This window comes from Lactuca virosa, chromosome 1 (assembly GCF_052849685.1).
Source record: "Lactuca virosa cultivar CGN04683 chromosome 1, Lactuca_virosa_CGN04683_v6, whole genome shotgun sequence".
Lineage (NCBI taxonomy): Eukaryota > Viridiplantae > Streptophyta > Magnoliopsida > Asterales > Asteraceae > Lactuca > Lactuca virosa.
Genome location: NC_136426.1, coordinates 119,755,677 through 119,768,060, shown reverse-complemented (window position 1 = coordinate 119,768,060; position 12,384 = coordinate 119,755,677). Strand labels below are relative to the sequence as shown.

General features: G+C 30.9%; 1 protein-coding gene across 1 annotated transcript; it reads right to left on the bottom strand.

The window, feature by feature from the left end:
• Window positions 1-1,671: 1,671 nt before the first annotated feature.
• LOC145157298 (protein ENHANCED DISEASE RESISTANCE 2-like) lies at window positions 1,672-7,010 on the bottom strand. Its single transcript, XM_079076360.1, has 16 exons — window positions 6,776-7,010; window positions 6,311-6,385; window positions 6,132-6,185; window positions 5,985-6,050; window positions 5,816-5,906; window positions 5,581-5,722; window positions 5,363-5,458; window positions 5,198-5,262; window positions 4,257-4,328; window positions 3,936-4,085; window positions 3,511-3,848; window positions 3,268-3,420; window positions 3,050-3,193; window positions 2,654-2,746; window positions 2,351-2,452; window positions 1,672-2,077 (listed from the first exon to the last, which is right to left on the bottom strand). The coding sequence occupies exons 1-16, from the start codon at window positions 6,935-6,937 to the stop codon at window positions 1,985-1,987; spliced, it is 1,896 nt and encodes a 631-aa protein (XP_078932486.1). The 5' UTR covers window positions 6,938-7,010; the 3' UTR covers window positions 1,672-1,984.
• Between the last annotated feature and the right edge of the window lie 5,374 nt (window positions 7,011-12,384).

The following is a 12,384-nucleotide window of genomic DNA, read 5'->3' as shown; positions in this document are numbered from 1 at the left end:
CATGAACGATTACAAAATTTTCTTGACGTTTGAGAGGTCAAGATCTCAATGAAAAGTTGTTGTACTATAGGGTTTAATTACAAAAGTGAATTGAGAGTTCATTGTATGATAGAAAGGATCTCAATAATTTCTTGATATTCGAGATGTCAAGATCTCATTGAGCAATTGTTGTACTCCATGGTGTAATTGCAAAAGTGAATTTGAGAATTGATCAAATGACATAAACAATTACATTATTTTCTTGACATTCAAGAGGTCAAGTCTCAATGAACAATTCTTATATTATAGGGTTTAATTGCAAAAGTGAATTGATAATTGATTGAATGACAAAAACGTTTACATTATTTTCTTGACATTCAAGAGGCCATGATCTAATGAATAGTTCTTGCACTCTAGGGTTTAATTGCAAAATTGAATTAAGAAATGATTGAATGACACAAATGATTACATGGTTTTCTTGAGATTCAATATGCCAAGATTTCAATAAGCAATTGTTGTACTCAAGGGTTTAACTGAAAATTTGAATTGAGAATTGATTAAATGACATTAACAATTACAAGATTTTCTTGACATTCCAGAGGTCAAGATCTCTCCCAAAGTGAATACTCACAAAACACGCTCCAAGATCCCCACTCCCTCACACTGACCTATTAATACTCAATCAAATTGACTTAACCAAGATAATGACCAAAATACCTCTCATTAACTCATTTATTATAGCTACCGTACTTTTGTTTATTTCCTATCCTTCGACTACTAAGGTGTTGTTTGTTTTTTTTTTAAAAAACCTCTTCAAACAATTTTTTGCTGCGCGGCGCGGCACACGTGCAACACTTTCCCTCTCGCAGCAGTTTGTTTTTTTGGAAAGCTTCAGACTACAAAACATCTGCGCGTGTGCTGCGTGGTGCAGCACTTGACTTACCTCTTCAACTTTCATTTTTTCCAAGTATTTTTTTTAGAATTTTGGTATAACTTATTTTTTTTTTAAACTTTTATTTTTTTAAAAAAAACTTTGATTTTTTTAAACTTCTTTTACAGATTTGAAAAAAAAACTTTGATTTTTTAACTTGATTTTTTTTAAAAAAATATTGGTTTTTTAAAATTTTTTTACCGTTTCTATTAATAATATTTTCAGTTTCAGTTGCATCTTTTTTATCGTGTGTAATTTTTTACGAATTTTGTAGACATCGTTTGCAATATTTTCTTAATTTTTTTTTCATTTTCTTTTTTTATGTTTTTTACAATTAGTTTTTTTCTACAGAAGATTGCAGAGATGGTCCGCAGAGATGGTCCGCAGACTTCATGAATTTTCTCTTCTGCTACAGAAGATTGCAGAGATGGTCCGCAGAGATGGTCCGCAGACTTCATGAATTTTCTCTTTGAAGATTGCAGAGATGGTCCGCAGACTTCATGAATTTTCTCTTTGAAAAAACAAACAACACCTAAGTGTAACAATATGTTACAATCATTTTAAACATCATAAAATTTTATATTTATTTACAAAACAGAATAAATAAATGGCAAAAATAATTATACTATTACCATCTCTTCACACAATACATAGTCAGACCAGATTCACATAAGATGCAACAACTGAATTTATATGAATTTTTAATAATAAAAAAAGGAAGAAAATGTTTAATGCTTAACGTAAATAATTCAACAGTAATATGCTCATAAAGAAAGTCTTTGTAACACATGAAGTGAGGATGCTCTTTATTAAAGGTGAAAAACAAGAATACCGAAGAAGTCCACACTTATATCCATGGTTTTCTCTTTTAAGAAAACCTTTAACTGATACAAGTCAAAGTGTTACCAAAACACAAAGTTGAATTACCATTGCATATCTTCACAGAATTGATCACAACCATATACCTATTTACTCTATATGCAATTTACCAGTTTCCAATTTGGATTTCAAATTCCAATGCAATGATGAAAATCCCTATTGTAATTGTTTAATTACAATAGGTAAGCATTTAGATCAAGGATTTGCCCAGAAAGCTTTTGAAACATCAAGATAGTTTAGTCTAGATGCACCATAAAGATGTTCCGGAAGCTCATCTTGTGTATTTGCCTGCATAAGTTTTATAAAAGGTTAATGTCATAAACATGTAACGAATTATTTATTTTATTATAAAATACATATAATTAGTTGTTTTTTGGACAAAAATACCATTAAAATATTACTATTTTATAAACATAAAGTTCCAATTGATTACCTTATGATGATACTTTTTTAAAACAATAGTATTTTGTAAAAAAAAAAAAAAAAAAAAAAAAAAAAAGTAGAATAAAAAATAGTTTGTTACCCATTTAAGACATTAATCAATAGCAAAAACTAATTTACCTGTATCACAAACGCGGTTTCAGATATCAAACTACTAAAATAACTCAAACAAGTGCTAGCTACCCCCCTCGCAAGTGTAGATGATCCAACATCAATATCAGCCTAAAATAAGGAACGCATTTTCATTAAAATTTTATTTTAGGAAACGTATTTTCAAAATCAACATAGTCTATGTTATAAATTTATAATCGGACCCAATTACCCAAATAAGATTGAGTAATTGATTGATACTTTATTTGATTATAAGCTTATACAAAAAAGATTACCATATAATAAAATTGACTTTGTATTTTAATTTTTTACCTCGATGTAGTTATTCCCACGTATATAGTTAACTTTAAGCAACTGGCCCACGAGACTGGCTCTACTAGCACTTTGCTTCACAATCCATGGTCCCTAGTAGTCCAAATCAACATCGAGTAAATTACAAAAACGGTCCTTGTGTTTTACACAAGATCGCAACTTTGGTCTATTTTTTTAAATCTTCCTAACATTATCCCCAACTTTGTTTCAATGTTAGTTCATGAATAATGTAAAATGACCTTTTTTAAAATAAAGATAGTGGTGAAATTGGAAAGATTTAAAAAAAAGTACCAAACTTGCGATTTCATGTAAAGCAGAGGGACTATTCTTGTGATTTGCTCAATCATCGAAAAAGTGTTGAAATGATAGTAAAAGTGACTTAAACTTAAAACTTACCTTAGTTACATGAGGTAAGAGCTTAAATCTTGAATTCCTAAATGCATCATCTCCCTCTACAAATTTCTTTAGTAATGGCAAATCTTTGAGAGGAGTATTTGTCATATAGTAACAAGCAATATTATAAGTTGTTGAACCTGGAATCTGATCATTAATAACATAAATTAAATTACTTATGTCAAAAGTCTTTTTATTTTATTTGTAATATAATATATTACCTGAAAGTTAACAATGAAGAAAAATTCCGGGCAGCCACGGGCTGCAAATTTCTGAACAATGCTGCCCGTTCGGGCAGCAAGATTATCTTCCCGTTTATCTGATCTCAACCAATCCACAGCAATAGTTTGCATCAATGTGCTTTTTGCAGGAATCTTGAAATTAAAACCCATATGCAAATAAACATAAATAACATTAAAAAAAATGTAAAACGTAATAAGTGAATATAATTCTCTATAGTATACCTTTTTATGGTCTTTGAAGTAAGTTTCACCACGTATTTGAAACAACGAAGGTTCTGGAACTGACCAACTGTTTGGTAGATCACCATTTTGATCTTTTGGAAGGGTAAATTTGTAATTACATAAAAAACCATCTTCTCGAAGTACCATTTCTTTTAAATCTCCATGACTACTATTTTCTAATTGATCATCATCAAAAGGTTCTGGAAGATCAAAGAATTCATCTGATAATTCTGATTCTTCATCCTCCATTTCTAAAAATAAATCTTCGTTTTCACTCTTTAAATCCTTTCTCTCAGACAAGTAACTCGATATGTTTGTTTTAAAGAATTCCCTCAAAGCTATATAGATGAAAATTAAATAAGCTAGAATATATATAATGATGATTAAAACAAAAAATAATTATTAATAATAATAAAGAAGCAAACCAGCAAGTCTTCCAAGCATGTGAACTGAAAGAGATTGAGATTTTTGTAAATATTTATAAGATCTCCAAAGTTTCCAGTCAATATCAAGCATGTGTCTGACTACTGCTTGTTTATGTTGATGATCAATAGGTGATATTACGTATCCTCCACCTGAAAATAGAATTATTAGATTATTATTTGCTATTTTAAGTATTTGTGGATGTATCTTTTGTAAAAGCGATAAGTGTTTTTATTAATTATATAATCATATAAGGAAGTTTTGACATGATAAAACAGAGTGGTTGTTTGTTGTCGTGTAAAAAAAATATCATCATACATTACTTTTAAGGCATGCACGGACGTAGCTTTTTTGAGGGGGACACTTTTTGTGAAGTACAGAATGATAAAGGATAACTGCAAAAAAAACAAAGTACACAAAAAGGAGTTATTTCCATATATAGAAGTTGAGCAAAAGTTATCTTAGAAAGTGGGGGCATTCTTGGCACTTAAATAGGTTCAAAATAGAAAGGTATTTGGAGTATTTATTGTTTAATTTGTCCTATATATGTCAATCTTTTTTCATATATTTTCGAAATTTGTTCTATTTTAAGTCATTAGATAAGGCATCCATATCCTCAACTGGAGGGCTTATTTGTTAAGCTTTTTTATGACATATATGTCATCAATCCAATTTTTCATAAATTTATCTATTGGACCCACCAATTTTATTTGTATCATTTTTTTTTGTATAAGTTGACTATTTAACAACGGGTTGAAAATCTATGGGACCCACCATAAAATTTAATGCAATGGATTGTTAATTTACAAGCTTGAGTAGAAAAAAACTCTTACAATAGGGAGTAAGTTTTTTTAATATATTTTTTCAAAACAAAATTTCTATATCTAGAGTCCACACCAGAAAAATCTATAAAAAAGTTTGTTGATATTTTTATTTTGCAAAATTACATAATTTTCATGAAAATGATGTTATTTTGCTTTTTTTTTTTTGTATTGGAGACCATTGATAAAGCAATTTACTAAAAAAAATTAAAAGTATTTCACGATATATGGTCATTTTGTGATAAATGTTCAAAAGATGAGCCATTTTGTGATACAACCTTCCTAGTTTTGGTCATTGTTGTGACTTGCCCATTTTTTTTTGTTCATTTAGATTTTTTTAAGTTTAAAGTCATAAAATAACAACATATTTTCAAATTTTAAACTAGTGTTTTTTTTTTTATTTATTTAAAAGATAGTAACCCTTTAAACAAATAGTTTCATACCATATGTTCCATCCTCCTCCCTACTCCAATATCTTTGCAACAATAAATCTCTTGGTTTCATCCCCCTAAAAAATAAGCATTCACGAAAATAAATAGATTTATGTCACATATAAACCCTAATAACCAATAAAAAAAACAAATGCTACAAACAAAAAGACTACATACCAGGGTAACCAATCACCATTCAAATTCTTATGAATAATATCAGTTTGACCATCTATACTTTCAATCACACTACCTTTCTTGAAACAAAAGTCCCACCTATACAACATATATACAAATAATCACACTTTTCATTAAGAAACATTCTTCATGTATATAACACTTTATTCATACATGACTTAATGGAAAAAAAAATTAAAAAAATAAAAATAACCGCTTACTCTGATCTTGTAGAACCAAGAGACATAAGTATTTGGAATACAACTTCTGGAGCTCCATCAATCACACTCATGGCAGCTATTGCGGAATGAACAACTTTATTTTGATCATATTCGTTTCTTGTTTCTTTAAATAGTCTGAGACCTTAATCAAGAAAACAACTTTTAACCATGGAAAGTAAGAGATCATAATAATAATTAAAACAAAAAAAAAAAGATTTAATTTTGTTATGTTTACCATTGTGACAACCAAAGATTGTCCAGTAAGATGACACGTCAGCTGCTTTATGATCTTTAATTGAGACTAAAGAGAGAGGATTTTGGGTCATCTGTATTTGATGGAAGATAATAGGTCATTAGTGATGATAATTAGTAGGGATTTTTTATATTTTTTAAGGAGTTTGTACCTTTAGAGATACTTTCTGGAAGGCTTCAACCCATTTTGCAGCTTCTTCAGGGTTTCTTGCTCCTAACTATTTTATATAAAGTTTAACAATTAGAATTCGTAGGATTTATAAAAAAGAATTTTAAAAAAAGTTATCGACTTTATGTACCTTCACACTAACCCCATTGCTAGAAATTCCACAAAGAGTGAAAATAAAGAAAACCTGCAAACATGGTAAAGAAAATCAGGAACATGAGGTTTTCTATTAAATTTTTAACTTTTTACAAATATTCTTTGAACATCATTTATTTAAAAACAGATCTAATAAAAAAAAAAGGATTTAACTACCTTTCCTCGAATGCTCTTTTTCCCACTCTCCATTACACAACTGCTGGAATTTACAAAGGCAGTTCTAAGAGGATCCTGGAACAACAAACCAAATTCCTCTGTAAGTTTTGAAGATTCTGAGTTTGCAAATATGGAAAATAAATTGTTAAAAACTTTGTGTGAAATGTATAATTCAGCAAATAACATGAATATAGAGAGTAGGGTTTTCTTTTTGATGCTTGATTTTGGAGGAAAAACAAAAAATCAACACAAACCAAAACCAAATAGAGACTAGAGCAACGATTCATACAATCATGCATAAAAGTAATCAGAAACTCCTTGATGATCATCGTTTTACACTCTTCTACTTGAACAAGGCGATTTCAATTTGTTCGCGCCTTGAATCCATTTTGAAAATCAAAACTCTCTCTCGCATAGACGGAAAAAGGAAAACACGGAGTGAGATAACGAGAAAGGGATACGAACCTTATGGAGGGAAATTGGGACAGAAGTGAAGCTTTTCAGGAGGCGATTTTGAAGAACGTAGTATCGTTTCCGCGAGTATTGAAATCCGAATTTGTTGGAGCGAATGCGATACAGCCAACCTTCCATGATTCTCATTTCATCATCTTTCGATGACCCATCCATGAGATTGAGTAGTCGTGTGTGTCTGAGTTTGCAAGTTGTTGAAAAACAGAGCAACTCTGTTTTCTGCAGAGTTCCTTCCCAGTCTGATCATATGGATGTGGAAGGAAGACATTATATACCCGGTGTTGGATCCGATTGTGATAACTTTTTGTGTGGGCCCATTGTCCTGCCATAAGGACTTAATTCACAAAGAAAGTCAACGTTTTTAATTTTGACCGTAACATGTGTTGGGATAAAATATATTGAGTGAATTATAATTTTGGTAGTGGTTTTTATTTAGAAGTGTGACTTTCTTTTTATCATGGAAGTCTCGAAATCAAAGCTTTAGTTGTGCTAATTAAGTCTTAAAACCCTCTGTTGAAACATGTGTGTACCAATTAATCTTGTTGTGTATCCCTTATGTTATATTAATTTATTTACTTTTATGTTATCATCTCTACAATATATGTGTACTAATTGATGGTCCTTGTTACTTGCCATAGCAACCATAAAAACATGTGTAATCACATGTATCATTCTTTATCTCTAATAATATGTGTGTAACAATTAATGAAAAATCATGTGTGGATGAATCAAAGAAAGAAGTAAGATAATTTAAGCCTCCATCAAGTAGTATAAGACTTTTAGTGACCTGTAAATACAACCACTTTTTTTTGGGACATTTCATTAAACAATTGATTTGTATCTCCATAAGGTATCGGAAGACAATCACATATTTAAGTAATATCGTTGGTTGAATAGGAGATGAAAGGAGAGAAATAGAGCAAAACACTATGGGCATGTTCGCCACGAAGCGTTTAAGAGCTTCTAGCTTCTAGCGTTTGACAAAACGCTTCGTTTTGAACAGAAAATATTGTTTGACACTACAAGCTTCTAGCGTTTAGTTTAAACAAAACGCTCTATATCCAAATGTTAATTCATGTAGCATTTAACAAAACGCTACAAGCTACAAGCTACCCGCTACCAGCTAATTTTGCCGAACACGTCCTATATATATATATATATATATATATATATATATATATATATATATATATATATATATATATATATATATATATATATATATATAAACCACTTTTCAATAAAACAATAAAAAATTCGTTAAATCATCAGAATAACCATAAATTTCACAAATGTAATTTGAAATCTGAGAGGTGCCATTTGTGAAAAGATGGATATTTTTAAGACAACTACCATTAACCAGGCAATAATTACTTTCAACCTACCATATTATTTGTAAATGCAATAAATAATATTTACTTATCACCTACCATTTTATTTGTAAATGCAACAAACAATATTTACTTATCACCTATGATTTTATTTAATACTATATAAAATGTTTTAATCAATAACATTTTCTAATTCATTTTAAAACGACTTTGTCTAAAGTTGGCGTTTGGCATTGCAAAGAGAAACACATTTCCTGGTGGCCCGAATGAATCATTACCAACTAAGATGGTTGATTACATATTTGAAGTGATGACACGAGCTGAAGAGCCAAATGAAAGGACTCAGAAAAGAGCATGATACTTAATGAATGTAGTAACGTTCTCTCAATATGGAAGAAAAATAAAGAATGGGTAGTTGATACTAAGAAAAAATCAAAAAGTTGTAGAAAGTTGGATTGATGGTTCGGATATGAAGATTAACAGGCGTGAGGCATAACAGAACTGTCATGCAGACGTTAGAATTAGAAAACATTTTATTGACTATGAAAAAACATTGTATCCGTTACAGATTCCTGATATATTTGTCAAAAATAAGTTTGTAATCAATGTAATGATAGTGTAATATGTTTGCAATGTTATTCTATCGTTTTGAATCATTATGGTTTAAGTGATGAAAATTAAGATTAGTGTCATTTATGAAAATTTCAGTTTTCTTTGTGCAAATTATAAAAAGTAATCAATGCAAATATATCAAGGTCCTAAAAAGCTCGTTATGGCTTCGCCATGGTGCGTCATGACTCCAAGGCTTGTATTTGTCGTCAAGCTTTAACAAAATGCCGCCTTAAGTGATATATCTATATAAAATTGAATAATAGAAGAATATATATATATATATATATATATATATATATATATATATATATATATATATTAAATATGTGCAAAATTGTCGCCTTAAGTCACGTCTTATAAACGACATAGTTCGCCATGGCTCAAAAAACTTGAGGCTTGACATTGCCGCCAAGTCACACCTAATTTTATTTAGAACCTTAAAATATATATTGCACATGTGTTTTATACACATAAATTTTATACATAATTTTTTGTCATATACAACAAATTATGTTTTATATAATTATATAGTATAACCATCAAATGCTTAAATTTTTGTGTATGACTAAAAAGTATTGTATACAAATCACTACCCTTTGAAAAAGATTTCTAATAAATACAAGCCATCTTATAACGAAAAGTCATAGCGAGTGTTTATGCTGCAGTTAGTGTAATCAAAGGACGGTCTGACATCAACTACTCTAAAAACATACAAAGAAACTCATTAGGGTCCCGCTTATTGAGACAACCGCTCAAGCCACAAAAAATTTATAGCGATAGGTCAACATAGTAAACATGCATTCATCCGATAGTCGTTGCCATCTACAGTTACAACGACTCCATTTAGAAATTTCTCAAATGTTCATTCACATTTAATCCACTCATAAATGCCCCCAAAGCAAGATTGTCGTATATATCTAAATTCATGCTTTCAATTCGTAACTCTCCTATTATCCAACATTGACTGATATTTATAGGTTAATATATTAGATCAAAAATAAAAAATACAAAAAATGAAAGAACTGACTGATAATCATAAAAAATGAGTAGTCAGGTTGTGTGATAACCAGTAATGTGGGGCGTGTTATGCCCACGTGGCACACGTTACCACATGTGAACACCGCCTCCCCTACGTGTTATGTTACACGCTGTTGCCCCCATAACTGTTGGATTAAGTGTCTAAGCCCATAACTATTTTGGTATGTACTTGACCCGATTATGAGCATGGTCCTTTTGGGTTGCCTTCACCATAGCAACTGATAGGATGAGTTGAGGAGAAAGAGGATTAATTATGATTTATTAATATATTATGTGAATAATATATTAAAAAAGAAATCATATTGTTTAATTAATATTGGTCAAGAATTAATTTATAATTAATTTTGTGGTCAAAAGAGATTAATTAAATAAAGGGGACTGATACTGTAATTATAAGATAGTTACAAAGTTTTGCTTAGGATCCATAAGGAAGCAATGGACGAATTCTATATGGGAGTCCATATAGAAATCGTCCAAAGGGCCTTCTGGAAGGATCTTTAGGCTGCTTAAGGACTAAGCAACTGGATTAGGGTTTCCTAGTTGATAACCCTAGAAGCCTAACTATATAAGGACCCCATAAGGCTCCCAAAAACGTGTCTAACACTCCTAAGAAAACCCTAGACGTTTTTTTGGTGTCTCCTCATCCCTCTCCTAAGTCATCTTGTTGCTAATGGTGTTTGTGACTCCATTAGAGGTGCAACATTTGAGGCACTAAGCTTTCAAAGGTCAAGGATATTCAAGGAGAACTTGTTATTACTACATAACAAGAAAGGTAAGATATAAACCCTGGTTTATATGTCAATTTGATTGTTGTATGCTAGTTCTTAGGATCATTGCTTTGGTATTCAATGTTGTTATGTTCATAGTAGAAAACCTAGATCAAAGCAATTAGGGTTGCATGAACACCATACGAATGATGTTACGCTCATAACCCATCAGTGGTATCAGAGCCTAGGTCATTTTCTAGTGAATAAATGTAAAAGTGAACTGCCAAAAGATCAAAAAATCGATTTTTTTGTTGTTTGCGCACCCGACTCAAAGAGTCCATCAGTGGACTCGGCGAGTTGCTTGAACTCGGCGAGTCCATCAGTGGACTTGGCGAGTCCAGTGTGCTGTTGCCGGGATTTTCGATTTTTTGAGCAGATTTTGTTGAGGATTACTTCCAAAACTCGTTTTTCTTGCCTAAAATTGATTTTTTATGTTTGGAATGGTTATCCTTATCAAAATTGATGGATTTGATTAAATATGGATAATATAGGATTATTATAAGTCAAATATTTGACCTAGTAATTTAGAAAAGTTTCAAATTACACCCTCTAGGTTTTATAGTTTAAATTTGAACTTAAAAGTTTTAGTTTTTGAAATGTAAATAGTTAAACCCTAATGTTTTGAAAGGTTTCAAAATTTGTCCTCAAGTTTTGGAATTTAAAATTTAATTAAAAAAAAATTTTAATTTTGAAATATTAAATTCCAAAACCCTAGTATTTTGAAAAGTTCAAATTACACCCTTATGGTTTTATTAAGTTAATTAATTGTTTAATTAAAAGAGATAATTAATAAATCCATAATTATATGGTTTAAGTTAATCAAATTAAAAGTCTAATTTATTAATAGATTGAACTACATAGTATTTTAAAAGTGTAAAATACACCCTTATACTATATAGAATTAAAAGATTAATATTATATATGTATAAGTAAATGTCAGTCTTACCGTTAGTAGGCCTCATTCACGAAGTTGGTCTATAAGGGGTATTTAAGGAAATTGCCTATAAAATGGCGATTGAATGGGTATTCACTCTTACCCACCACACTCTTGACTAGTGGAGGGTCGTTTGCCGAACGGGTAAGATAGGATACAACCTTCCATTATAAGTATAATCCAATACGAACTAACTGAACACTTTTACAAATTCCCAAATCTTAGTTACTTTAGGAAAAATGTGGAGTTGGTGCTAATCCATGAAATTGCACATTGCACCTTGTTGGTCGTTAGTGGAGCGTGTGTGGTTAACCGGCACACTAATATGGGACCAATGAAGGATGGAAATGGGTAGCTCATAGATTATCATAGATCAATGAAGCGTGTGTGGTTAACTGGCACATTGATTAGGTGATGGACATCTTCGAGAGTACCAAGCTAATTTGCATGGTTATCCACACCTTGTTTGTAATCCTCGACATCCCAGTTACAAACTTAAAGGGCATAATCGAGATTAAACATGCCATTGAAAAGTTCAATGAATCTCAAAAGATCTGGGAGTTTCAATTAATTTAAAACCTAATTTTCATTTTCCTTTTTCATGGTGGAAATTGGTAAATCGTCATTTACCTACCTTCAAATATTCTGCAGCTGGATTACGACATCCCTCTTCCGAGTTGTAGAATATTGTGTTGGATCCTAGCCTTGATATTTCATTTGGGTGCTATATCAAGGATTCTTATCAACTAACTTGATTTTTTCTCCCGTTTTGTAGATGTCAAAATCTAACAACTATGGTCTTCCCAAATCCTTTGGAAAAAGTTTTCCACATGAAGATGATGTTCCACGATTGGATTGTGGAAAGGGAAATCATTCTTCACTTCCTCCACCTCCTCCTATTATTCTCCCTGACCCATGTGT